Raw genomic sequence first — 27,728 nt, 5'->3', positions numbered from 1 at the left:
GTAACTGCAACATCCTCTATATGACACCTGGCTTAAGTCCCAATTTTTTATCTTTCAGCTTTTAAAACAATTAAATTTTAATTAATTTTAAATAAAACAAAAAAAAATCTCGACAAAACCTTTTTCTGAACGACACAACCGCATCTCGACAAAACCTTCTTCTCCCACGATCTCCAAATCGATCTCCACTTCTCAACAATGGAACTACAAAAAGGTTTCAGATCTCTCAAAATCAATATTCCTTTCAGATTACTTCTCACCCTTATTCCCCGATTTCTGAGAGCAAAAACCAATGATTTCTCAATTTCTCAATCAATTGAACGGTGTATTTCTCAATTTCTCCCTATCTCTACTGAGCCTCCGTCGTTTGATTTGAATCAAAGGTAAGCTTTTCAACTATTTTTGATTATGAACCAAAAACCATCACTCTAATCTTCTCCCACCTCATCTCAATCAAAGTATACTCCGTTGGAGAATTTTGGGCTATTATATGAAAGCTTTTTTTCCTTTGATCCAAAGAGCTTACCTTTTTATGTGATTCTAATCTAAGATATTGCCTTTTGCAAACTTTTTAGTTCAATATTCAATCGTGATCAATCTGCATGTCACTTATTCATCAAAAACCATCATTCTAATCTTCTTCCACTTCATCTCAATTAAAGTATCTTATTTCTTTTTGTGTGTTTGATTTGCAGATATGCCGCTCGACATTACACCTATTTCCCAATTAACTTTAGGCACTGATCCATGTAAAATCAATGTTCGAATTGTCCGTCTTTGGGGTTTTCCAAAAAAGAATAAACCAGAAGAATTTACAGGAATTGATCTTCTCATTGTGGATGAAAAGGTATGCTAATTGGATGTTTTAGTTTGCTGAATTATTTAGTGACGAGAATCTATTGAACTCAAACAAAAATGCTTTGTTATGTAATGTTGTTATGTTAGAAGAGACAGAGAGATGTGATAATAACACGGTTTAGTTTGCTGAATTATTTACTTTGCTGAATTATTTAGTGACGAGAATCTATTGAATTCAAAGACAAATGCTTGGTTATGTAATGTTGTTATGTTAGAAGAGACAGAGAGATGTGATAATTGTATGGTTTAGTTTGCTGAATTATTTACTTTGCTGAAATATTGAGTTGTTTAGTCGTGAATTCACTTTACAAAAACAGCCTCTGTCTTAGCTGAATTATTTAGTTGTAAGTGGAAAGAGGCGAGAATCTATTGAACAAAAACATGAATGCTTTGTTATGTAATGTTGTTATGTTAAAAGATAGAGAGAGAGATGTGATAATTGGATGAGCATTTTTTATAACAACTCTGTGATACGTTTTACGTTTTATTTTGAAACAGGGAAGTAGGATACAAGCTTCTGTAAAAGGAAAATTACTCGATAAATTTCAGAAGGACTTAAAAGAAGGGAAATGTTGTGTTCTTATGAACTTTGAATTATGCCCAAATCTAGGAAAATTTCGGAGTTGTGACCATCCTTACAAGATCAATTTCATATTCTACACATGTGTTAAACCAAGCGAGGAGATTCCTAATCTAGAAGCGTGTTTCAACTTATGTCCTTTTCCTGAGATATTAGCAAGAAGAAATGATGATACTATATTCATTGGTACGTTATCTCCACCACTTTTATTTTTCCTATTCATCTATAAGTTATTTCTCAATGTAATTTTCCAAATTTGCAGACATTATTGGTGAGATTGTTGGGATGAATGAAGTTAAGAGTATCACTACTGCTGAAGGTCCAACAAAGTTGCTTAATCTTCAGCTTAAAGATCTTGGGTAATTTTAAAATTCATCCTTTATTCATGTTTGAAATCTTCAGAAGAGACTCGCTTATTGATGTTTCTTAAACAATTCTTTTTCTTTCTCAGGGATTCACTTATTGATGTTGCCTTATGGGGTAAACTTGCAGAAGATGTCTACTCTAATATTAAATCCCAACCATCAGGTCCTGTTGTTTTTCTTGGAAGTTTGATGAAGACTTTGCTATATCAAGGTATACGTATTCTTAAACGTATCATTGAGAAAAAGAGTGTTAAGATGTATAAAACATTTAACTTTTGAATTTTTCTTTTCCAGGTAAAGGCACAGTTGAAAGCTCAAAATTTACAACAAAAGCTTATATCAATTCTCCACTACCAGAGATTCTTCAGTTTCAAGAAGCGTAAGTAAATATACATAATATATGTTTCGTCCTGTTTCATTAGCTTATATTTTCAGCTTTTAAACGCAAATATTTTTCTGTTATAGGTTGTGCAACGAAGAACCAAGATTAGCTATTACTGAAATAATATCTTCAAAGTCGGCTCATATTTCCAAACAGTCATTTCACTTATCTAAAAGAAAAACAATCATCGAACTCATGGAAACTAACCAAGTAAGAATTTAATACATAATTATGAATCCACCACTTTTTTTAGCTATCGACTGAACATATTCATTCTTAAAACCTAAGTGATGACCTGCAATATACTTGCATCAATTTCTCTGGAGCCAAAAAGCTTGGTTTTACATCGGTTGCACGCTTTGCTTTACTAAAGCAAAACAATATTTTAACCCTGAAACTGAAGAAATAGAATTTGATAAGTATTCTTGTGAGAAATGCGGTAAACAGATAACCACGACACAACCCAGGTATTTTACGATTTTCATATTCATACACATGTTAATCTATTTTCATAATTGATTTGGGTATTTCTGAAGCATATCTATTCTTCTAGGTTTAAATTGTTTGTCAAAGCAACAGATAACACAGGTAGTGCTTCGTTGATTTTATTCAACGACGTGGTCATTCCACTCATAAAAAAATCAGCATATGAATTGCTTGAGCAACAAGTTCTGGTACTTTCATTTTCTCTTTTTCTAATTACCGTTCTTCATTATCATTGATTTACTTTGCAAGTAATATAAGGATAGGCTTTTTAATCCTCTCTAATAATATAGTTTAATCGTTCCGGTGAAACACCTCAAGAACTGCTTGATCTAGACGGTCGTAATTATGTTTTCAAAATCATGGTTAAAGATGAGGCAAAGTATAACCAATCTTCTACATACAAAGTTATAAGTCTTACTGATGTTCCCGATGTTATTCAAAGTTTCTCTGAAAGTGCTTCTACTTTGGTAAGTATACAAAATAAGTGAAATTTAAATATGATCCATTAGTATATTCAATTCTTATTATTTGCTTTTGTTTGTTGCTTTTAGAATGCTATTGAACAAGAAATAATCACTGTCTCTGGAAATTCAGTGGGGACTTCAATCGGGACCTCAACTCAGGTTGTAAACTCAATTTATCACTTATCCATATCCTTTTACTATTACTTATTTTTATCTTTTCTTGCAGGCTGAAATTAACTTTGTTGATGTGGAAAAATTAGACAACAATGAAGACAACGCTTATAACGTTTCCACTCCAAAGCCTACAGCTAAAAGATCCTTGGCAACATCTAAAGATGTTCAACAATCATCAACGAAGCCTAAGCTAATGTCCAAGGCTCAGATTAAGAAGGAAAATAAATGATTGTACTTAAAACTGTCGTCTCTCTTATTTTACTATGTTAGGACTTAGGATTTAGGATTCTCACTTTTTCTTAGGACTTAGGATTTCAGATGTTATTATTATTGCTTCTCGGATTTCTTACCAAATAGCTTTGCCGAAATCGAAACAGCTTCTAGATGATTCAACTCGACCGGAGACGGAGACGCAGACGCCAAAATTAAGGAGACGAGAATCATATTAGAAGATAAATAGGATTTAGTGAAGGAAAACAAACGCAAATTTTAGGATGAACAATCAGAAAAAAAAAAAAAGAGAAATCGAAGAATTTTTTTTGTGAATGAGCTGCAAAAATGATTATCACTCTCGAAGCAATTTTTTGCGTCTGCTATTCTGTTTTTTTATTTATTTTTATTTTTAATAAACTAATATAGTAGTCCAATAGCCCAGCAATACTACAAAGAAAATTTAACGATGGCCCAAAATAAAGAAAGATCCAAAATGTTGAAAAAGGGCCGTGCAACGCACGGGCTATAACACTAGTTGCTAATAAATGATGTTAATAAAGTGATGCTAAGCAATACTTTTCTCATTTTGAAGACAACCAATAAAAAACATTAGAACATCTCCAATGGTAAAAATCTTTTCTGGGTTCTGACCAATATTTATAATTTTAATTTTGCAAATTCAAAAGTTAAGAAACTCAATTGGGATTCTTAATTTTTACTATTTCCAGTGGTAGAACTTCATTTGGGGTTTTTATTTGTTTAACTTTAAGTGTTTTGGCATAAAATTTATGTGTTTTGGCTATTAGAAAACTTGATCAAATATATGTGTTTTGGTTCTTAAAACACTTGATCAAATTTTGGGAGATGGAGAAAAAGAAGATATGGATTCAAGTCATGGTTTTGTGGTTGATGTAAACTTAAATTACATATAGAGGCTCCTAGGAATCTGTATTTTTTGTAAGACTTGCACGGAAACTAGAGACCATCTTTTCTTCTCATGTGTTTAGCTTCTGAAATTTGGGCGGCTCTTTGCAAAGGGTATTTTCAAAGCAAACTACACAACAGATTGGTCCCAACTCATTGATCACATCTCTAATCATTAACAAGATCGTGTAGAGAGTTTTCTCTATAGGTATGTCTTTCAAGCCACTATTTATATGATTTAGAGGGAGAGGAATGGTCGTAGGCACGGTGAACAACCACATTCAGGAGCTCTCATCACGGGATGGATAGACTAACAAATCAGAAACCAAATTTCAACGATCCGAATAATGGGAGATAGGTGGTACGATGAGGCGTATCAACTATGGCTCCTTGCTCGGGACTAAATTTAGAGTTATTTAAGAACTTTCAACATTCAAGTTTTTCTCAAAAAATGTTCAAACACACGATGTACTTTGTTGTGCAAACGTTATTTAGAAAAAAAAAAATTTAACATTACATTCAAAAAAAAAATTACATATGGAGACATATGGTTAAGTCATGGTTTGAGTTTTTCACATGGTGTCAAAACTGAGATTCCGATTTTTGTGTATCAAATTTTTATTTGTCAATTGAATTTATTGAATTAATCGCAAGAGATGGGGTTGGTGGCGGATATGTTTTGAATCGGAGGCGAATGAGATGGTGTTGATTGAGAAGACGGTGAGAAGTAAGGATTGTGGTCGGAAAAGCGAGTGGGTAAGGGAGACAGTGAGAAGATAAACAGTGAGAAGCGAGCATGACAATGACGATGGAGTTTTAAGCAATAAGAGTAAAAACGTCATTTGCTTGTCTTTAAAAACGCTCAAATCTATAAGGCAAGAATAATAATAATTCTTGGGTTCACCCCTATAGGTGAACCAATTAGAATCTGTAATGTTTTTTACTTTCTTTTTTTATACTTGTTCGCTTTGAATCAATTATATTGTTAAGATTTTTTTCATATTGAAGGAGATCAAACTAACCAAACACGGTTAGTTCAATCGAGAAAAAAAAAAACAAAATCAATCTGAACAATATGCATAATACGCTTTCATATATAAATATGATGATAAAAATGATACTATGTATTTTAAATTCGAACCAAAAAAATAATAAAAATTTAACAAACATATCCAATGAATGGTAGGCCTGGGCCGGATCCGCTTTTTCATTATTCGGATACGGATCCGCCCTACCTGGATATCCGGGTTTAGGATATCCGTAAAAATACGGATCCGGATTTATTTTATATAAAAATATTTTATTGATATAAATTTTGAAAAAGATAACAAAATAATAATTTAATATAAATAATTAAAATATTATTAAAATTATTATTATTATATAAAAGATAATAAAAATTATTAATAAAATTTAAATAATAGTAATAAAATATTAAAGATATTATTATTATATTAAATATCTCGGATCCAGATATCCGGTTTTAATTTTTTCTATTATCCGGATCTGGATCCGCTTTTTAATTATCCGGATCCGCCCAACTCGGATATCCTGTTTTCGGAGCGGATCCTGGATAATAGGTCTCAGGGCTAATGAATGGTACCGTAGAGGAGTTGTTCGGTTAGTAACTTGTCTTACTACAACTTCGATAATGACTGAGTAAAAACCTTGCCGGTAGAAAAAAAATCGTAAACTCGGCATTACTCTCTATATTTGTTTAACCTATGTGTCTTATTCAGTTGTGCAAAAGAATTCAAAAGTAATTTTGGGGTGTTGTCTTTGTAATGAATTTCGAAAATTATGAGTGTAATACTGTTTTTTTATAACATTTAATCTATAAAAATAAGATAATTTAAGATTCAAACAAACAAATAAATAAATTAGTGTTCAAAAAACTGTTAAGTGCTAGTCGGGCGGTGAGCGGGGCCCTAACGTCTAGCAAGAAAATCAGAGATTAAATGGAGATTAATAAGAGCAAAATATGGCAAACAAAAATGGAAAGTCGAAAGCGCTGAGACATCAACGATGGATTCTATGTAGAGTCCAATAGTGTAGGCCCATATGTAAGCCCATTATCCACCGACGTGGTTTAGTTGCTAACTAATAACTTCACTTGACAAATTTTGATTGCACTGATTTGGTAAACCAATCAAAACGCACCGTTTCTTCCGATTTGATTTTTTTTTCTTAATAATTTAAAACGAAACATATTAACCAGAGAAAAAATCCTTCATCGAGAAGCAATAAGGGATCTTTGTAATCTTCTCTGTTCCAAAGCTTCGCGATCGATCTTCAGTGATCAAATCGTAACCAGTAAAAATCGATCATGTCGATGCTCGATTCCTTCTTCAATAAGGGTTTCAAAGCTGCAAAATGGTATTAACCTCTGATTTCATCATCTCTTATGATTATCAATCTAGAAGCTAGAAGAAGAATTTCTCTCTGGTTTTTTTGTTTTTGTTTGTTACTAATTCTGATTATCAATCATGTGTTGTGGTTTTTACACAGCAAAACCTTGCTCAAGTTAACGATCCCTAGGATTAAGCTAATCAGGAATAGAAGAGAAGCTCAGATTAAGCAAATGCGTCGTGAAATTGCTAAGCTTCTTGAGACTGGTCAAGAAGCTACTGCTCGAATTCGGGTTTGTTTTTATCCATGGCCTTATTGGGTTTTATGATTAGGAACGTTGTTTTTAAGTCTTTGGTTTCTTTACTAGGTTGAGCATATTATAAGGGAAGAGAAGATGATGGCTGCTCAAGAGATTCTTGAGCTCTTCTGTGAACTCATCGCTGTTCGTCTTCCGATTATTGAGGCACAAAGGTTTTAACTTTTTGAAATCTTTGGTCTGCCCATTGATGTTGTTCAGTTGCTTTCTGTTATTCACTTTAGCGTTCTCTTTGTCTTGCATTTGTTAGTTTGTAGGATGATAGTTTGGATGAGTTTGTTGTTAGACATGGGAATGTTAGGGCTTTTGTCTGTTTCTGAGTCTTCTGTTTAATCATTTGTTGCTGAGCTTCTTCTGAATCCTTCTTTTTGAAATTTTGTAGGGAATGTCCTTTGGATCTAAAAGAAGCGATATCAAGTGTATGTTTTGCTGCGCCGAGGTGCTCTGACTTGACAGAGCTGCAGCAGGTCCAGATACTATTTGTTTCCAAGTATGGAAAGGAATTTGTTGCAGCTGCATCTGAGCTCAAGCTGGATTCTGGTGTCAATCGTAAGGTAATTCGGAGTTCAATGGTGGTATAAATGGCTTAGATGAGACTAGCATATAGAAACTTAAAACAGATGGATGTATCATGTATGCAGCTGAAAAAGAATCTATATGATTACATGTCCATTTGTAGAACTTGTTTTCACTGGTATTCTTTATGTAACCTGCAGACTGAATCGCTAATATTCATTGCTTGGTTCAGTCTAGTAGAAACAAGATATTTGTTCATGTTTTTGTACTTTTCCAAATCAATTTTACAGTTGGTGGAGTTGCTGTCTGTGCGTGCACCTTCCCCAGAAATTAAACTGAAACTTCTCAAGGAAATTGCAGAAGAACATGAACTTGATTGGGACCCTGCTTCTACAGAAACTGATCTCTTCAAATCGCATGAAGATCTCCTTGTCAGTACTTCTGTCTTCGTTTTTCTTTATTATCTCTTTTCTGCTTACATATAATGGGTTTGGTCAGAATATGTTAGGTGCTTTTATTTGTGTTTGCATCAACCCAGTATTTAGTGTTAGGCACTGAATCTGAAGTTCCAGGTATCTAATTGTTTCTCGAAACTCACATTGAAGATGTTCAAAGTTGGATGTGCATAATAGTGATACCCACATGGTTTTTTCTGTGTCAAAGTTCGTTTTCCCTTCTTGGACCTCTGTTTCCAGATATCCACGGCCTTGGGTTTCTTTTGCCCCTAGTCGTCTCTCTGTCTTTCCTAAATTGTCTTCTTCTTTCAGGATGGACCAAAACAATTTGGTGGGGGATCTAAGCTGCCGTTACCGGAGGAACAAAATGAAGGGACACATGTGACATCTCTTTCAGCGCCAAAGGAGAAATCTGATTCTGACTCAGAGTATGATATATTGGACTTTCCCGAGGTTCCAAATGTCTTGCTGCGACCAACTCCTGGTGCTACCCCTGTAAATGCACCGGATGCAGCGAAATCTACCAGTTATGAACATACCTCCCACAACTTGCCCTTTGATTCAGAGAAAGCAGGAGTCGAGAAAACGGCTTCCAAAAGAGATGATCATCCTGCAAAAGCGAACAAAACTGTCGTGGAAGGCCAACAATCTTCACCCATTGTGATGGAATCTTTCGAAAGGAACAATTATTCTCCGCCATCCATTGATGCAGTAGGGCCCTTTCCTACAAAAGAGAGTGGTGCTTCGAGGGATGCTCCAAGGAAAATATCCGATGGAGATTTGCAGGATGTCTTAACGGCTGCTCAAGCTGCTGCTGACTCAGCGGAACGTGCAGCAGCAGCTGCCCGTTCAGCTGCAAGCCTGGCACAACTCAGAATCAACGAGCTTACCAGGAAGACTTCTGACCAGTCTCCAGAAAGTCCGTCTGAGAACCCTTTCCATACTCCCTCAATGGGAAACCTTCAATTTGATCATCAGAATTCTTCGGGCAGCAGTAGCGGAGATCTTACAGAGCTCCAGAGAGCAGAAACTTCGTCACTTTTCAACTCTGAGAAGAACAACCAACAGCCACAGAGACACTCTTCAATGGAAAAACCGCAGTTTGATCGTCAGAACTCATCATTTAGTAGCTATGGCGATCTTACGCCACAGAGATTTCCTTCAATGGAAAAACCGCAGTTTGATCGTCAGAACTCATCAGCCAGCAACTATGACGATCATACACCACAGAGATTCCTGTCAATGGAGAAACTGCAATTTGATCATCAGAACTCATCAGCCAGCAACTATGACGATCTTACACCACAGAGATTCCCGTCATTTGAAAAACCGCAGTTTGATCATCAGAACTCCTCAGTCAGCAGCTATGGCGATCTTCCAGAGCTCCAAAGACCAGAGACTTCATCGCTTGACAGACTCAGCCCTGACCAGGACCACCAGCAACTGAGACTGCCTTCAATGGAAGATGATCCCTATTATTCATACCCTAATCTGTTCACATCGCAGAAGCCTGATCCCTCATCTGGCTCTCATTCATTCTCAGACAATACAAGACCCGCCCATGATTCTTGACTCTTACCAGGCATATGTTATAATGCAAGCTTGGTGTTTTTTTTCAGTGTGTTTCACTTCTGTTGTTCCTTCTCTTGCGGAACAAAGAGCTCAAAATGTTTTTTTGAACAGCCTTTTCTTCCTCTTTATTCAGTGGAAGACATATGTAATGTATAGAACTTTGTGTACGTGATTATGTTTAATTACAAGGCCTTGGTTTGCTCAAGAATTGAATTACGATTGCTGTTATGGACGAAGATTGATTAGAGACTACATTTTTACCACCAAAGAAATGAAAAGAATACAGAGAAGTGATTTTTTTCTTAACATTTCTCTGTTCTTTCTCGTTTCTGTTAGACAAATTACAATGTCGTTATCTTGGACCAGACAACTCAACAGCATGAAGATTATCCGTAGAATCGAGGATCCAATCGGAGGTGGGGTGAGAAGACAGCTCCACCTCCTGTCTGAGAACTTCTACTTTCTGCCACTCGTCCCATTTCTCAGCTAAACCGTCACCTTCAAGCATTCGAACAACCTCAGACATCTTAGGTCGTTCCATAGGTGAGCTCTGTGTGCAGAGAAGAGCCACTTGTATGAGCTGTTCTACTTCTGCTTCTGTGTAGTTGCTCTGCAGATCAGGATCCACAAGCATCTCCAGTTTCTTCTCCTTCAGAAGCCCTTTCACCTGAGAAGATCAAATGAACAGCTAAATTAGCTTTTTGATAGTAGACAGAGATAGCCAGATGTGCTAAAAGATCTGTGTTATACCCAATCTAGGAGCATAACGTCATCGTCATTCGCCAGTCTTGCAAGATCAAAAGCTCTCTGACCTGTAATCAGTTCCAAAAGCATGATCCCATAGCCAAAAACATCGGTTTTCTCTGAAGATTTTCCAGTTGAGAGATACTCAGGAGCAATGTGTCCAATAGTCCCACGCACAGCCGTTGTGACATGTGTATCTTTATAATCCATAAGCCTAGCCAACCCGAAATCGCCTACCACCGCCTCAAATTCCTCGTCCAACAGGATATTAGCAGCTTTCACATCACGGTGAATAATTTTGGGGTCGCAATGATCATGAAGATAAGACAAACCCCTCGCTGATCCTAGCGCGATTTGCTGTCTTATTGGCCAGGCTAGAGGCAACTGCGATGGTGGACGTTCTGTAATCATTTCAAGAAAGCTCACTCAATTGCATTGCATTGGAAAGTTAAAAAAAAATTGATAAGATCAAAAACAACACTTCTACATCAATGTTATCGCAAACCAGCTCAACGAAAAACTTTATTATGGACATCTTTCTACTTTATGACACAAACAGTTCAAATTCCAAGGTTACCTCTCAAACAGGAAGCTACACTTCCGTTAGCCATGTAAGGATAAACAAGCAATCTCTCGGTAGGGGTCATACAAAAACCACGTAGCCTGAGAAGATTTCTGTGAACGGCCATGCTTATCATCTCCACTTCTGTCTGAAACTGAAGCTCGCCACCTGGGGTGCGCTCTTCTTTAAGCCGTTTGACTGCGACAAGTGTTCCATCAGCAAGACGGCCTTTGTAGACTTTTCCAAACCCACCTCGGCCCAAGATGTTCTTGTTGCTGAAGCTATCTGTTGCTACTTGAAGTTCCCGTAGAGAGAACCGCTTAAGCTGCCCCAAGTGAACTTCAGGGTCCTCTTCAGCTGCATCACAGAACCGAGAAATTATTATATACCAAACCTATTTTAAAATGAAACAAAGCTTGGATACTGCAGACTCATTGACAAACCAGGAACATCAAAGAAGAATTCTTGAGGTTTTCTTCTACGCCACCAAGCAAAAGCTAAAGCAGGGGCAGCAAATAGCAAAGCAGCACCAGCAGCAACTCCTCCCGCAATGGCTCCAGTAGCACTATACCCACCTTAAATAGTTTTTTACCAAAAATAGTCAACAACCAAAAATTCTACCAGAGACGTTGATCATCAGTATCTTAAACTGTGAGATAGACTATTTCCAATCAAAATCCACTAAAAACTCTGCAACAACTCTACACAGCCGTCCAGTAAAAGATCTAAACTTTACTGTCTGCTTCATTTCATTACCTGGTGTAGGAACTATGGGAGGTGGTATAAAAGGTGGTGGAGGAGAAAACGGGGGAGATCCAGGGCAAGGACGGCCAGTAACTGGGCCGCATAGATCCAAGTTGTTAGCAAAACTGTGAAGAAGAACACAAATTGTGAGGTCAACTGCCAATTTTTTTCATATCCACCAATAAAAGTAATAGAATTTTGGCCAATGTAGTATGTCTATTGAGTAAATTTACTTAATAGATAGAAGTAATATCCACCAATAAAAGTAATAGAATTAAAGAAGTCTATATCTTTGGTTCCCATAATGCGGGTGATTAATGATTGATAGTATGGCTTCAATCAAACCTGATGGGAGTGAAGAGCGAGAAGGAACCATTATCAGGAACAGATCCAGATAATCGGTTGTTCGACAGATCTCTGCATTTTTAAGGAAGACTCAGGGGATCCATTAAGAGTGAGAAGTTCAGAAGAGCAGAAAGTGAAATTGAATTAGTGATACTCACAAAACTTGAAGAGACGTGATATTAGTCAATGACATGGGAATTGGTCCAGTGAGACTGTTATTGTTGAGCCGACTATCCTTGCAACAAAAACTCATACCACATTACCATCTTCACATTCTACCGCTACTCAAATTTGAAAATGCCCAACAAGTAATGACTTTGTTGTAGTAGGACAGATAAGCTTTATGATAACTATTAGAGCTAAAAAATATAAATATTACAAATCAGCATGTTAGATCGCATGCATCTGGTAGTTGATTGTTATTTGTAATTCCCAAAAGGGCCACAGGTTTCTAAATAAATATCTAATGTAGCCAGTGCATGATGAGAGAAGAGCAGACTAAGTGTTCTTACAGAAAGCGAAGCTTGAATAGCTTTCCCAGAGAGTCTGGAATTGGACCAGTGAATCTGTTTAGGTAAAGATCCAAGCTCACTAAGTTTGTCAGATTCCCAAGATCACTTGGAACCGGCCCGGTTATGTTATTACTATAAAGCTCCCTGCATTAAGAGTATCATATCTTCATAAGAAAGTTACAATGACCAACGGCGACTGAAGAAGTCCTAATGAAGATAACAAAACTAGATTCTGTGTAAACGACATTTCGGCTATCAGGTATGAGAAATTACAATTCTCTGGGAAACAAGTAGTTACGCAGAGTCATTTCCATTGAGTCTCAATTAAAATTCCATTTTTGAAGGTAAAGCAAAAGCTTACAAGTACTGCAAGTTCTTGAGCTGGCCAAGCTGAGGAACCAATTGACCAGACAAGTCTGCATTCCCGAGATCGCTGAAGAAGCAACAACAAACAATATTAACTAAGCTAAACAAAGAACACTGGTGGGGTCAGGCGAACGCAGAGAGAGAGACACTCACACTCTTATAACACTGTTATCGTTGTTGCACGTTACATGAAACCAAGTACACGGATTAACAAGCGTAGGATCCCAGCTTTGCAAGACATTACCAAGTACACGGATTAACAAGCGTAGGATCCCAGCTTTGCAAGACATTATTTGGATCAACTAGATTAGCTCTCAAACTGTGCAGTGCATCACCTGTTAACATACAAAGCAAAAGCCTAAGCCTTTCTTAAAGAGGAAATACTTATCAAACAAACCAAAACAGTTTTAGTTCCAAAAACGGTTTAAGAAGGCTACCAAATTTAGACTTAAGAGAAATAAAACAAAGTCCACTTTCTAGTGAACTTGCAGATTGCAGTTGCATTTGGCACTCTTAACACAAGCATTGAATAGTTCATCAGGTTGAGTTCTTAATGTGTTTGCTAGTGACATAAATATAGTTTCTACTTTACATGTCGTTATCAGAGAAATAGCATTGAATCAAACAGTAAATCAATTGCCAAATTCCAAACTATATAGCCATAAAAATTCAACCATTCCAAGAAAAGCAAAACAAAACTAACAAGGAAACCAAACTTCAGATTAGTAAAAGACACTGTGAATTTGTAAATTAGCCCAACCATAGATTATGAACAAAACTCTCTATAAAACTTTAAACTTTCAAAGAGAATCAGATTCTGAAAAAGTCCTTTTTGAAGAACAGCGATATTTTGCCAGATGAAAATTTCTATTCTCATGTACCACTAAAACAGGCAAAAAGTACTTACATAAATAATAAATAAAGATAAGAGAATAGTAACAAACCTTCCATGTTAGAAGAGGCAAGCCATAATGAATTAAACAGAAAAACCAACGAGATTAAGCAGACAAGACAAAAAGCTTCAAACTTTTTTCTCCCCATTTCGAAAAAACCAAAAATTTCTCCTCTCAGATCCCAGCAAGACCCATTAAAACCCTATCTTCACAAATCAAACACAAACCATGATCTCTCCAAAGTTCAGAGTTTTCAGATAGAGAAAGAGAGAGAGAAGTTACACTTGATGAAAATTACTCTCATTAATGACAACCGAGAAAAATGCCAAAGGGAAAACACAAGTGGTAACAGCTACAACAGAGAAGTGAAAAAGGTGTGAGATTTTTTTATGGGTTTTGTAGCAAAAAAAGTATTAAGGCAAAAAACAACATTTTTCAAAACTTTTTGTTGCTTTTCAGAGCAAAAAGGTTTGGACTTTCTTTCTCCATTCTTAATGAATGAGTTTTGAGTTCTGTGGTTCTCTTTCAACAGCCGTCTCTCTCTCTAAAAGCCTAGTCTACTCACTACAAAAGTGATGGGCTCAATTTTGGTCTCTCTCTCTCTCTCTCTCTCTGTTAATGGAGCGTGATTGTACCAGTGGAGAGAGAGAGGAAGAGAGAAACAACAAAACACATTTTTTTGGGATTTAAATCTTTTCTTTCTTTGTCAACTTGTAAATTATTATCACAACTATGGAAAAGAAAAAAGTTTAGAATCACATTTTTTGCTTATCAAAAATGGAAGAGAAATTCTAATCACAATTTCTTGGCAAAACTCCATGTTTATAGACAAAAAATTAAGAAAAAGTCTTTGACAAAAAAAAAAATTAAGAAAAAGTAAGTTTTGTTTTTAGTAGCTCATTATTTGTTTTAGTTTTATCTCACTATTTATCTATTTTGTTTTGTTTATACCTTCTTGCCTCTCTTAATTTTTAATTAAATAAATTAGAAAAACAACAATGATTAACAAGATATTTAAGAGAAATAACAAGGTAGTTTATAACTCAATGGACAAAATTGTATTTTGGCCATTTTGGATGATTTTACCGTTTTCAAATTTTTTTGTTTTTTTTTTATTACTGGACGAAAAAATAAATTTCATAATGTGTTATTTTCTTTATGGACATATAATTGTTGAATTAAGTTTTTATATAGTTTACTTTATATAATATATTTACCATAGTCTCGTGGATCAATTTCAAGAGTTCGAATGGTTGCGGCGGTTAGGACGGACAAATTCGTTTGCGGTTTGAACCGTCTTTTGTTTACCATTCATAAATTATAATTCGTATTAGTGCGATATGAAAAAAGTAGAAAAAGTCTGTGACGGTTAGTTTTTTAGAGTGGTTTAGTCCACTTTGTCCACATCATCCATTCAAAACCTAAGAGTATTTGGACTTAACTTTTGTGCATGTGGCAGAATGATCAAACAAGTAGCAAGTAACACAATATTCTTCAACTGGCTTTTGTAGTCTTTGATCAAGATTCATATTCGATAAGTTGTTCCTACCTTATAAATTTTGGCCTACTCTTTTTGTTGGGTTATCGCTTGTACTTTCTCGGTTGTGTTTTTGTTTGTATTTTTTCGTTTTGCTTTTTAGTTTTCTGGTCTATCCGCTATTAGTTTATCTTTGGCTTTGATTTTTTTCGGTCTATCCGCTACTAGTTTATTTTTGGCTTTGATTGGATGATGTGGAAAAAGCGCACTAAACCGTGAATGGACTAAACCATTTTATTTTTAGAACGGACAACAAACTGCCACGGACTAAGTTTATCTCTATATAAAAATGGTGCGTAGTTAATCCGCCGCGGATTTGTTCTATTTTTTTAATTCGTACTACTACGCATTATAGTTTATGAATGATAAACAAAAAGCGGTTAAACAAAAAGCTGTCCAAACCGCAAACGGATTTGTCCGTCCTAACCGCCGTAACAATTTGAACTCTTTGTATCTTTTATCAAAATTTTCTAAAATTGTATGCATACTTAACATTATTCCAAAAAAAAAAATTTGCGTACTCTTAAAAGAATCATACTTTCATATTTTGAAAATATCTCGATTCATATTCACTATGAGCTTAATGAATTTAAAATTAATCATTACCCTTTTCCACGTATCAAGAAGAATAGATCAAGATTAAACCGGTTAGTTACTCCATGTATTGGGAAAATAAAAAATATAAAATTGAAGGTGTTATGTAGGCTATAAAGCAAGTAAAAACGTTGCATATGATTGTCCTCATGCTCACTTGTTCATGTGCTCAAGGAGCTCAAAGATTACCTTATCGACCATCATTATACAAAGAAAATACGTAAAAAGTATTAGAGTGCTTCGTATAAACTTAACATGACCAACATGTACTTAACTCGGTATACTAATACTAGTTAGGAGATGGTAAAATCTATATGTACGAACTTTCTCTCAAAGAGAAAAAGAATGAGCATGATGGTATTTTTCGAGAAAATGATGATCAGATATGTGATTGAAAATTGAGGGATTACATCTCTTCTGTTTGTCGATTTTTATTAATTCCTAACCAAATTTCGTTGCTTGGGAGGGTTTTCAAAAACAACCTTAAAACATTTCACGAGTTTGCTACTTTTGCAAAAGATACCTTCTAATGGTTGGATCCACTTGACGAAGTTATTTTTGAACAATAACCAACTTTTTAAAATTCATCTAAAATCGTCAATCTCAGCTAAAAACATACTAAAACTCATACCAGTTTGAAAAGTTGGTTGAATTATACACTATCTGGTAAAGTGACTTTATAACAAAACTTTTAGATGTAATGTTTTCGGGTAGATGTAGTTTTTGTTAGGCAAAATTTTCTTGCCCAAACGGGACTCGATCACTGCCCGAAAACAGTCAAAACGGCCTTTTCGGATATAAATCAAATCGTGTGGAAAGTGACGTTAGATAGTTGTAATCTAATATATCTATTATAAACCCCGTTTCATATACAAGTGGACTCCACCACACGATTTACAAACGGATGATTTTAGATAAATGGACAATGCGATTTACAAACGCGTTTTATTTGTGGTTATGGTTTAATTGCGTTTATGTTTACACTCATTTTGGCTATAATTAACTAATTTTTTTTTCTCCCATTTGTGAATATTTAATATGAAAATACAACATGCAAATAGACTGTTTTCATTTTAAATACTTTTGTTTTGTTGGGTTAAGCGTAAACAGCAAATGCAAATAGTACGTTTTCATTTTATTTTCGTTTTGGGGTTTGCAAAGGTATACGGTTTTTATTTTTTTATTATTACACTCATTTTTCACTAACTACATTGAAATTTTGATCGGTCTAGCAAGAGAATTGATAGAGTTAACATTTTGGAAGGCCAAATATAAATCTAATAACGTAAGTAACAAAGAATCAGTAGAATTATGATATATAATTCCATAATTTCCATTCATCTATTAAAAGCATTGATACCACAAAGCTGATCTAAGCTCTTTTTTCACCGGCCGGAGAGAAAAACCGGTTCAAGGTTACTATCAATCGACTCTTTCACGGCATCAACAAGCAGCTGCGTCTTCCGGCTAATGCTCAACCAAAACCCATCTGGTTTAGCTCCTCTGTTTTTGATTTCTCCAACCAACCGAGCAAACTCTATAACCATACACGCCTCTTGTGGAAGCTCAGTCATAACTTTATGCTCACTAACACAACCTCTAGCACTCGTAGTAAACGCAGCCTCGGTTTCCCGATATGGTATAACAAAATCATGAACACGAAGAGTACCTTTCGTACCAATCGCAGTTATCTCCATCGTTAAATTCCCCAAGAAAGAACAGTACATCGTTGCACTTATCCCTTCTTCCCAATCAAACAACGCACCACAAGAAAGAACGATTCCCGCATCGTTTAACACACAACCGGGTAAAGCAGTAACGGTCTTCGGAAGTTTAAAGTCGTTGGCAAGAAGAATCGCTTGGATCGTATACCATCCAGCATCACCGAGAGCTCCAAGCCCATCAAGACCAGGCTTTACACGAATATCATGTTTTAAAAAATCATCATTCGCTGCAAATGAGAAACAACTATGTACCTGCATAAGACCATCGCTCTATACTCAAAATATCACGAAACAAGATTAAGTTACTAATTTAGGTTCTTGATAACATAGACACTTACAGATTTAATCTGACCAAAACTCTCAAAATCGTTGACAAATTCCTTAATCTTATACGTTCTAGGATTATGCATCCACTGAGTTCCATCCATAAATTGAACACCATTAACCTCACAAGCTTCAACGATCTGATCAAACTCAGATACGTTTAAAGCAACTGGCTTATCAAGGAGTATATGCTTACCCTTACGAGCGGCGCGTGTAGCCCACTCGAGGTGGAGGCGAGTGGGGATAGGGAAATAGACGGCGTCAACGTCGGGATCTTCTAGAAGTGATTCGTAGGAGATGTGAATCTTTGTATTCGGAGGGAAATTGTTGGATTTAGTAAATGATTTTGCTTCTTCGATGGAGCTTGTGGTGGCTATGGCGGAGATGGTAGCGTTTGGAGAGAGGTTTATGGCTCGAGAGAGTTTGCGGACTATGTTTGTGCAGGTTAAGAGTCCGAATCGGATCTGGTTATCGCCGGACATTGGCTTGAATTTTTTTTGCTCCGGTAAGAGAAGGGAGAGAGTGAAGAAGAATACGACTCGGTCACTTAATTTTCTATTTATGTTTTAAATCCTTTTTTTAGTAATTTTGAAGATGTTGATATTGACTAAGGTCTACGGGTATTCGGTTCTGATTCTTTCCGTATTTTAGGAAAGAAATTGAAACAATTTCGGTTCGGTTCTGGTTATTTCAGTTTTAAAATTTAAGATTTATTCAGATATTTTCGGTTAGTCGAATATTTTTGAGTATTTTTTAGATATTTTTAATATTTTTTGACGTTTTCTGGTTGGAAGAGCGTACAAAACAAGGACTCTGTTCAGCTGACTTGAACTGATAGACCCTTATTGTATTGGAATTTAGCGCCCATCTTTTGACCGCCTCCCTACTGTTTGTACTGGAGCCCCTGTTGGCGATGGATCTCCTGGTTGACCGGTCCTGAGATGTCGGTCTTTCTCGTCAGGTCTATGTTCTTGCTTACAATTCAATCTTTCCAATCGGGTCTAAAATGACAATTTATCCCAGACAAACAAGTCTCCTCTAGCTTAAGGAGTAGTCCATAGCTAATAATCTATGGTACTAGCTTATTCCAGTCATTGGCCTGCTGTATCAGTTTATTCGACTACTTCCTGAAATATTTTTTTAATATTTCGAATATTTTTGATTATTCTATCAAAAAAGTTAATATTTTTGGATATATAATCAAATTTCAGATATTTTCGATTTGATCGGGTTCGGTTCTTATTTTTTAGGTTCTAAAATTTTAAATCCATTTAGATTTATGGAAATGGATTTACCAATTCCATCATACAACTTGGTTCTAAAAAAAATCAAGTTGTTTAAATTTAGATTTATGGAAGAAAAAAAAAAAGAGAAGAAAAAAACAGATTTTGTTTCTAATCTTTTCTCACTTATACATAAAAAATTACTCAACAATTAGCGCGTAACAAACACCTAATTTGTATGATGCTATAAAATTTCACATGATTTGTATGGTGTCGGCAACTAGAAACTTCATTAAAAGAGTGGCGGCGACTAATGGAACGCAACCGCCTCAGGGATCACTAACAGAGGAAGGGGAAGATAAGCTTTAAGCTTTCTTTTGGAAGCTGCCATGAGTAGAACAGAGGAAACTTCGGTTGGTTGCGTCGTCGGAATCTGCTCTCTGGTTTCTCAAGGTTGCAGATTCCTACGAATCCTACTCTCTTTCCTCAGTGGTAACAGTTCCACAAATCGTGATCACAATCACCAGAAGTCAGCCTGAAGCTGCATCTTCGAACACAACCAATTATCTACAACCTCAAGACATAGATGAATACAAGAGCTCGAATACACAGAAGCTCTTCACGATTATGCTTTCATAAAACCAAACCAAGACGGTCTCTGTTGATTCTTGGAACTTATCTTGCGAGGCTTTGTGAATATTGAAACCCAGAAGATAGATATGCGGAAAAAAGCAAGGACAATAGAGAAGACAAGAAACTCCTTTATCACGAATTATTGTTCTTTTACTCTTTCAAACTCTCTGTACATATTCAAAGATTCATATATTAAAATAGGTCAATAATCCCATGAACACTAACGTGGATCATGGTTTCTTCTTCTAACTTACCAGTAATTAAGAGTTCAAGAAAACCACCACTAGTCTTTCAAGAGAAGACGTTTCTACCTGAGACTCGAACTGTGGCTATGAACACCCAGAAGATGGCACACAAGGCACCCACGATTGATAAGAGAAGAAAACCTCTGTTTCTGATACCTTTCTTTGCTATGGTAGTAGTCACTGGCGTTACATTAGCCTTTCCATTGAACCTCATACGGCTGAAGCTAGACATACGTACAAAGGTTCGGTTAAGAGGACCCTCACACGCAGAGGCTGGCGTTGAAGGTATTGAGTCCATTAATGCCCACAGAGCCGATGAGAACTGGCTTGTTGGTCCACCACCATTTTGGTGTTCCTGGCCTTGGGCATTCACACTCATAGTAGGATTGGTGGAATCGGGTATCACACCTAAGCAAATAAGGAGTATTTACAATGTATCAGTGGAAAGACTTAGGCTTAAGTTATTAGGTTTTTAGATATTAACAAGAGGGTTTGATAATCGAGGAATAACAACAGCCCGAGTATCATATATATACATGTCTTGGTTTAGGTCAAAGACAAATGCAGAAAAGAAATTCGTGCTTAGTGGAAATAGCTTAGCAGAAAACAAAAGGTGAATGCTCCGAGACAAGCACGAGTCTAAGTACCTGATGAGGGTGAAGCAAATGCTCCAGAAAAAGATTGTTGTTGATCAAAGAGAATGGCTTGATCATCTTGGAACCATATATCGTTAGTGAATTGATCGAGGGTTGTACTAGGATCCATGATGTTGTCCAGCTGGTTCTCGGGAGTCTGGTCCTGGAACTGTTGATAAAGGAATTGCTGTTTTTGGTCTGATGTGTTGTTAGCAAAATTACTCGGATAAGACAGATCCGTAGAAGTCCCTGATCAATAGGTTCCATATCCAAAGACATGGAAACATCATGGAACAATTGGTCAAACTCGTCAAAATCGCCGAATCCACCATGGTTCGATAACTGTACAGCTTTCTCAGTTGAAGAAGCTCCAAGTTCAGGGATCAGAAGATCATCCATTTCAATGTAATCCTCCTTCTCAAACACCAGAGGTGCTATACCAGAGGTCTTGGGAGCTGACGTGACCTCAGCGGTCTCTAATGAGTCAAAACTTGAAGGCCTGTTGTATGGCTGATCGTTTGGCAAGAACTCTCTAGCAGAATTATTCATCAATGTGCTCTGCAGCTCTTCTTCACTATTCACCTGCAAGCACAATCATCAAATTAGTAAGAAAATCAAAACAAAATGAACATGTTCAATAAGGCCTACTCCAATAGATTCGTAGTAAAACCATCTTCCTCATTTAAAGAGAGAAGAAACTGACCTGAGGAATACATCTTGGAGGAACCCCAGGTGCATTTGGGATTCCATTGAGAAGCTCATCAATATCCTCTAACTGAAGACTAACAGGATTGAAAAGTCTCCTCCCATCCACACGACGAGTATCTTCATAACGAACCACAGGTTGCTCCGGTACAGCAATAGCGTTCTCATCTTCATTATCATCATCAACCCATTCCTCTTCTTGGAACGGAGCACCATACTGTTCACCATTTTTAGGACCAGCCCCACTTTTCTTAAACAACTTATAAAGAGCATAGTAATCCTGAGGGTTCTTACATCTCCCTAGTTCATCTTCATCCATAGTATACTCATGCATCACCCAATCAGTCCGCTCACCATTAGGAGCCCGACCTCTATAGAAAACAAGAGTCTTCTTGAGTCCAACCGATCTTGAATTGTACTCAATGACTCGATCCTTCCCGGTCGCCTTCCAATACCCAGTTTCAGTACCTCTACTTGACCTAGCTGCGTTCGGATACTTCCTACTCCTTGGAGTGAAATAGAACCACTGTCTATCTCCCGTCTTCAACATCGATTGACCTGTATCAAACAAAATGAAATCAGTTAAAGCATAACGCAAAAGCAAATCGATAACGATCAATATCAAGCTACTGTAATTTGTAAACGAAAAAAAGATGAAGTTTTTACCAGGCAATTCTTCAGGATCCATTTTATAAACATCAACAACACCGATAACATTAACTCTAAGCCTCTTCCTACAAATCTTCCTCTTAAGATAATACATCACAAGCTCTTCATCAGTCGGGTGAAATCGAAAACCTGGAGCACTGAATTTGCCTCCTTTGAAACACGAATCGGGTGAAGAATCCGCCATCTACGTAACAAATCAGAGCCGATCCCTAAACAAAAATGAAAATCCCCGGCGACGAAAAAAGAACCGATCGGGTCAACGAGGGAGAAAATCTTTCTCTCTCTCAGAAGACGTAAGATCTCTTCTCTTCGTCACTCAAGATCCAGAAGAGAAGATGAATCAAACCTACATGACAGTGAGAGCAACCGCCGTGATTGAACGAATTGTGAACTCCTAGGGTTTGATCGGCCGGAGAGAGAACAAAAACGGAAAAAAAACGAGAAATGAGATTTTTTGTGTAGATTGAGGTATTTTTTGGTTGGCTACCAGATGTCTCAGCTATTTCTGCTGTGAGAACCTACTGGGCTCGAAATACACTTTACCAGCCCATTAATTTGAGATGCCCATTATTGTAAGATCATACAGTGTTTTAAAGCTTGACCAGTGAATGGGGTGAATTCTAGGAATGAGAAAATAAACCGAACCGAAACCGAAGAAAAAAATCGAATCGGACAAAAAATTTGAAAATAACAGAATAGATACTAAATTCTATAACCGAAATAACCGTAATCAAATCGGTACCGTACCGAAATATCCGAAATACAATTATATTTTAAAATATATTAGTTATTTATAGGCCAAATAATCAAAAATACTTGAAATATATATAAACAGTAAAAATACTCGAAAATAACCGAAAAATCTGAAAATACTCAACTGAAAAATATCCAAAGCAAAATAAGCGAATTGATACTAAATTTTAAAACCGAAAAAACCGAAACCGAATCGAAATTTCAAAATACTATAATGGATATTAAATTTTAGAACGGAAAACGAACAGAACCAAACCGATAACCGAATGCCCAAAACTAGGGAATTCTGTAAACGGCATAGCAAAATCTTAGACCGGTTTTTTTTGTAATTCTTTCAAACTTTAGACCCATTTATTACGTAAATTATCCTAAGTTCTAGGCAAAAAAATTTCTTTTTGTTTCTTAGCTAATTTACTACCTCCATTTGTCTCTGCATGCACAAATTGACGCTATATTTTATCCATCAACCTCTAAAGCTGACACGACCTTATTGCCTATAATATGGAGCCGCACCACGATAAATCTTTAAGACACCAAAAAAGAAACAAAAAACCTCTATTATATGTTCTTCGATTATGTATGCACAATTATAGCAAATACTCGGCAAATTTCACACAATAGCTATTTTACTATTATTTAATTATGTAAAATAAAAAATTATTTACAATTTGAAATCACGATTACAATACGATCATGTGAAACGTCATCAATTGTTTCTATTAATTTTTTTTAATATTAAATTTGTTCTGTTTTGGAACTTTGGAGATTGTGTGCTAAATTTGGCAACAAAACTTAATTTTGTGCTATTTGTGATAAATTAATTATTTTTTTTAATATTTTATCTCTTATTGATACACTAATTTTCTAATTGGTCAATATGTTAAAATTGTAGGAGAAAAATATAAAGTTCATCAAAAATCTCATTGCGAAAAAGGGATTTTTTTCAACCATCTTTCACTTCAGGTGGCCACACAAACTGGACAACACCTTTGACTTATAACTTAAAAGTTAACAATCTTCAAATTCTTGTCAGACACGCAAGAGGTTCAATCAGTTTTTAAAATTTAGGTTTTAGGGGATGAATGGTGGAGACCTAGGCAACCAGGGGATGAACGAGCCTCTATTACCAACCGATGCACCGCAGTCACATCTACTTATTAGGGTTTGCTCTCAAGTTTCACTTAGGGGTTTTTTTTTTTTTTTTTTTGTGGGTTCTCTCTAAGCATTTTTCTTGTAGGTCCAAAATATTCTTCTGTCGTGAGAACACCGGAGATTACGCTTAAGGGCCAATCCATATAGTTTTTATAGTCTTTTCTCTTCACCTGAGATTTAGCTTCTCTCCTAATGCTGCTTAATATGATAACCCATAAGATATGCAATCAAAAGCATCAGAGAATCCAGAAGAAAAAAAAAAGCCATTTGTTAAGAATTAAACTCTATACATAACCAAAGATTCATATATCAATTCCGTGATCACTAATGAGGATCATGCTTTCTTCTAATTTATCCTGAAACAAGAGTCTAGGTCACGACAAGACAGGTCTTCCCAAAACTCCAACTGTGGCTATGAACACCCAGAAGATGGCACACAAAGCACCCATTATTGATAACAGAAGAAAACCTCTGTTACTGATACGCTTCTTTGCTACAGTGACTTTTCTACTAGTCACTGACGTTCCGTTGAACCTGATCCGGCTGAAGCTAGACATACGCACAAAGTTCTGGTTAAGAGGACCTTCACAGGCCGAGGCTGGTGTAGATGGTATTGATTCCAATAATTCCCACAGAGCTGATGAGAACTGGCTCCTTGTTCCACCACCATTTTGGCCTTCCTTGTCTTGGGCATTTACACTCATAGTGGGATTCATAGACTCAGGCATCACACCTAAGCAAATTGGTATTCACAAAGTATCAGTAAAAAGGCCATTGGTTATTATGTTTCAAGATCTTAACAAGAGGGTTTGATATTAACAAAAAAACAGAGTATCATATACATGTCTTGGTTCAATTCGAAAACAAATGCTTCGTGGGAAATAACTTGGCAGACAACATAAGTGAATGCTCTGAGATGAGCATGAGTTTAAGACTTTAAGTACCTGTTGACTGTGAAGCGAATGCTCCAGAAGAAGATTGTGGTTGAACAAAGAGAGCAGCCTGATCATCTTTAAACCACATATTGTCAGTGAACTGATTAATAGTGGTACTAGGATACATGAAGTTATTCAGCTGGTTCTCAGGGGCCTGGTACTGAAACTGTTGATTAAGGTATTGCTGTCTCTGGTCTGATGTGTTATTAGTAAAATTACTCAGAGAAGACAGATTTGTAGAAGTTCCCTGAAAAACAGGGTCATCCAAAGACACGGGAATGTCATGGAACAATTGGTCATATTCATTAACATCACCAAATTCACCATGTCTCAAGAACTCTGTGGATTTCTCAGTTAGAGAAGCTCCGAGTTCAGGGATCAGAAGATCATCCATTTCAATGTAGTCCTCCTCCTTCTCAAAATCTAGAAGAGGTGCCATACCAGAGGTAGCCTCAAATGAGTTTGCTGACTTCAGTTGGGACTGAAAACTCGAGTGCCTGTTGTATGGCTGGCCATTTGGCAAGAACACTCCAATTTTCCGGGGGTCAAGAAACTCTCCAGAAGAATTATTCAGCAATGTGCTTTCTATCACTTCTGCGCTATTACCCTGCAAGTACAAGTATCCATTTAGTGAAAGAAGCACAACAGAATAAGCGAAGGAAACAAAAAGAAAATCCTAAGCCAATACGTTGGTAGAGAAACCATATTCCTCATTGCAAGAGAGGAGAAACTAACCTGCGGAACACCAACAAACTCATTGAATTGTCTTGAGTTAACCCCGGGTGCATCTGGGACTTCATTGAGAAGCTTCTCGATATCCTCTAACTGAAGATTGACAGGACTGCAAAATTTAGTATCATCCACACGACAACTGTTCTCATAACGAACCACAGGATACTCCGGTGCAGCAACATTATCTGCGTCTTCACTATCACTATCAACCCATTCTTCTTCTTGAAACGGAGCACCATACTGTTCACCATTTTTGGGACCAGCCCCACTTTTCTTGTACAGCTTATAAAGAGCATAATACTCCTAAAGAAAAAAGAAGAAAGACAGATTAGTTATCGACAAATAAATCTAAAAGACCAACGGATACGTTTTGGCTATAATACTACCTTGGCGTTCTTACATCTCCCAAGCTCTTCTTCATCCATCGTGTACTCGTGCATCACCCAGTCAGTTCGCTCACCATTAGGAGCCCGACCTCTATAGAAAACAAGAGTCTTCTTGAGTCCAACCGATCTGGAATTGTACTCAATGACTCGATCCTTTCCCGTTGCCTTCCAATACCCAGTAGCAGTACCTCTGCTTGACCTAGCTGCGTTTGGATACTTCCTATTCCTTGGAGTGAAAAAGAACCACTGTCGATCTCCCGTCTTCAACATCGATAGACCTGTTGCATTCAATGTGTTAGACAACTAATTCCAACATCGTGAACTATACGAAACAGCTTAAAATGAAATCATTGGAGCATAAATGAGAGTCAAGATCGTCAAAATCATCGATCCAAATTCGATAGTGTATAAAAGACGGTTCCTTGTCATATACTCAACAAATCATCAACCACCAAAACCAATTGATCAAAGTAACATGAATCAAAATCGAAATCGAGTAACGAAAAAAAGACGATGAAATTACCAGGCAATTCAGAAGGATCGACTTTGTAAACATCAACGACACCAATGGCGTTGATTCTAAGTTTTCTACAACAGATCTTCCTCTTAAGATAATAAACCACAAGCTCTTCATCAGTCGGGTGAAATCGAAAACCTGGAGCGCTAAACTTACCAGCTTTGAAACACGAATCAGGAGAAGAATCAACCATCTCCGTAACAATCGATCGGGTCAACGAGAAGTAAACCCTTAAAAACAGAACACAACCTAAAACCTTCTTTCTCTCTTCGTCTCTTTCAGTGGAGACAACGAGATCAAACGTACATAACAATGGAAGAAACCGCGGCGAGCGAGAATTGAAAATTCTAGGGTTTTTGATCGGCGAGAGAGATATAGATAAAGGAGAAAGATTTTGGATTGAGTCAAAAGAATGATTTTGGGATTATTATGTGTCAGCTTTTATTTTCTGACTAACGAAGTTTCCGAGAATCTTACTGGGCTTTTGGAATACGCCCAAGGGGCCGACATTTATTTATTTATTTGATTTTTAGTAGTTGTTTGTTGTTAGAAAGAAGAAAAGGTTGAAATCCACTCACTACTACTTTTCAAACTTATATCAACATCACATAATCGCATATAATCGTATAAAATAAAGTTAAATTATATACTAAAAATTGTAGAGTGAAAACTTGGATTATAAAAGTTTGTAGAATAATTCACTTAACATTTAGGGGAAATTGTTAAAAATACCCCTTTTGGTGTGCCCCTTTTCAAAAATGCTCTTTTTAGATGTCCATTTTAAAAAATGCTCCTTTTTAAATCTGAAATTTTTATAAAGTTTTATTAGGTTTATAAGGTACTTATGGATTGTAACTACTACTTGAAGACTCGATCCAAGTATTTATAAGGTTTATAAGGTGTTTTAAAAGGTTTTACAAGTTATTTTAAAGGATTTTTAAGGTTTTTTCAAAGGTTTTACAAGATGTTTTAGAGGTTTTTAAAGGTATTTAAAATACATTTATAAGGTATTTATAAAGTATTTATAAGATTTTAGATACACAGAAATGTAATTTGGGTATGTTTTAATAATATTACATACATATTTGGGTAAATCTTATATTTTTAAGAGCATTTTTTATAAAGTTTTTAAAAAAGGTATTTT

The 27,728-nt window shown here is 36.3% G+C and overlaps 5 protein-coding genes and 1 pseudogene across 8 annotated transcripts; 2 read left to right on the top strand and 4 right to left on the bottom strand.

Annotated features, from left to right (window-relative positions):
- The first annotated feature begins 1,528 nt into the window (after nucleotides 1-1,528).
- Nucleotides 1,529-3,697, top strand: LOC9329875 (annotated as a pseudogene). The gene is made up of 10 exons (XR_002329633.1): nucleotides 1,529-1,624; nucleotides 1,701-1,797; nucleotides 1,890-2,014; nucleotides 2,098-2,182; nucleotides 2,269-2,393; nucleotides 2,471-2,652; nucleotides 2,739-2,859; nucleotides 2,962-3,138; nucleotides 3,223-3,294; nucleotides 3,362-3,697. The product of XR_002329633.1 is annotated as an uncharacterized LOC9329875 (transcript).
- A 2,896-nt stretch (nucleotides 3,698-6,593) lies between these two features.
- On the top strand, nucleotides 6,594-9,867 carry LOC9327147 (IST1 homolog). The gene is made up of 6 exons (XM_021012824.1): nucleotides 6,594-6,822; nucleotides 6,955-7,087; nucleotides 7,163-7,266; nucleotides 7,494-7,665; nucleotides 7,918-8,058; nucleotides 8,395-9,867. The coding sequence occupies exons 1-6, from the start codon at nucleotides 6,773-6,775 to the stop codon at nucleotides 9,652-9,654; spliced, it is 1,860 nt and encodes a 619-aa protein (XP_020868483.1). The 5' UTR covers nucleotides 6,594-6,772; the 3' UTR covers nucleotides 9,655-9,867.
- On the bottom strand, nucleotides 9,851-14,427 carry LOC9327146 (somatic embryogenesis receptor kinase 2). Of its 3 annotated transcripts, none has more exons than XM_021012823.1 (12): nucleotides 13,872-14,427; nucleotides 13,193-13,262; nucleotides 13,081-13,155; nucleotides 12,923-12,994; nucleotides 12,562-12,705; nucleotides 12,208-12,279; nucleotides 12,050-12,121; nucleotides 11,717-11,829; nucleotides 11,404-11,535; nucleotides 10,976-11,317; nucleotides 10,405-10,799; nucleotides 9,851-10,321 (listed from the first exon to the last, which is right to left on the bottom strand). In XM_021012823.1, the coding sequence occupies exons 1-12, from the start codon at nucleotides 13,966-13,968 to the stop codon at nucleotides 10,007-10,009; spliced, it is 1,899 nt and encodes a 632-aa protein (XP_020868482.1). In that variant the 5' UTR covers nucleotides 13,969-14,427; the 3' UTR covers nucleotides 9,851-10,006. The 3 variants fall into 3 exon arrangements, with proteins under 3 accessions (XP_020868482.1, XP_020868480.1, XP_020868481.1); XM_021012821.1 differs by having other exon boundaries at nucleotides 13,081-13,122; nucleotides 13,172-13,262; nucleotides 13,872-14,426; XM_021012822.1 differs by lacking the exons at nucleotides 12,923-12,994; nucleotides 13,081-13,155; nucleotides 13,193-13,262; nucleotides 13,872-14,427 and having other exon boundaries at nucleotides 12,208-12,284; nucleotides 12,562-12,646.
- Nucleotides 14,428-17,184: 2,757 nt separating this feature from the next.
- Nucleotides 17,185-18,604, bottom strand: LOC9327145 (uncharacterized oxidoreductase At4g09670). Its single transcript, XM_002891037.2, has 2 exons — nucleotides 18,014-18,604; nucleotides 17,185-17,927 (listed from the first exon to the last, which is right to left on the bottom strand). The coding sequence occupies exons 1-2, from the start codon at nucleotides 18,479-18,481 to the stop codon at nucleotides 17,337-17,339; spliced, it is 1,059 nt and encodes a 352-aa protein (XP_002891083.1). The 5' UTR covers nucleotides 18,482-18,604; the 3' UTR covers nucleotides 17,185-17,336.
- Nucleotides 18,605-19,963: 1,359 nt separating this feature from the next.
- LOC9327144 (NAC domain-containing protein 17) lies at nucleotides 19,964-22,596 on the bottom strand. Its single transcript, XM_021012834.1, is given in 5 exon segments — nucleotides 19,964-20,508; nucleotides 20,748-20,987; nucleotides 20,990-21,317; nucleotides 21,439-21,998; nucleotides 22,107-22,596. Coding segments are annotated over 5 exon segments (1,677 nt in total). The 5' UTR covers nucleotides 22,294-22,596; the 3' UTR covers nucleotides 19,964-20,146.
- A 1,627-nt stretch (nucleotides 22,597-24,223) lies between these two features.
- LOC9329874 (NAC domain-containing protein 16) lies at nucleotides 24,224-27,008 on the bottom strand. The gene is made up of 5 exons (XM_021012832.1): nucleotides 26,591-27,008; nucleotides 26,068-26,345; nucleotides 25,685-25,984; nucleotides 24,959-25,556; nucleotides 24,224-24,747 (listed from the first exon to the last, which is right to left on the bottom strand). The coding sequence occupies exons 1-5, from the start codon at nucleotides 26,775-26,777 to the stop codon at nucleotides 24,389-24,391; spliced, it is 1,722 nt and encodes a 573-aa protein (XP_020868491.1). The 5' UTR covers nucleotides 26,778-27,008; the 3' UTR covers nucleotides 24,224-24,388.
- Nucleotides 27,009-27,728: the final 720 nt, after the last annotated feature.

This window comes from Arabidopsis lyrata (assembly GCF_000004255.2).
Source record: "Arabidopsis lyrata subsp. lyrata unplaced genomic scaffold ARALYscaffold_1, whole genome shotgun sequence".
Taxonomy (NCBI): Eukaryota; Viridiplantae; Streptophyta; class Magnoliopsida; order Brassicales; family Brassicaceae; genus Arabidopsis; species Arabidopsis lyrata.
The sequence above is the reverse complement of the archived record's forward strand: the minus strand, read 5'-3'. Positions and strand labels throughout refer to the sequence as shown.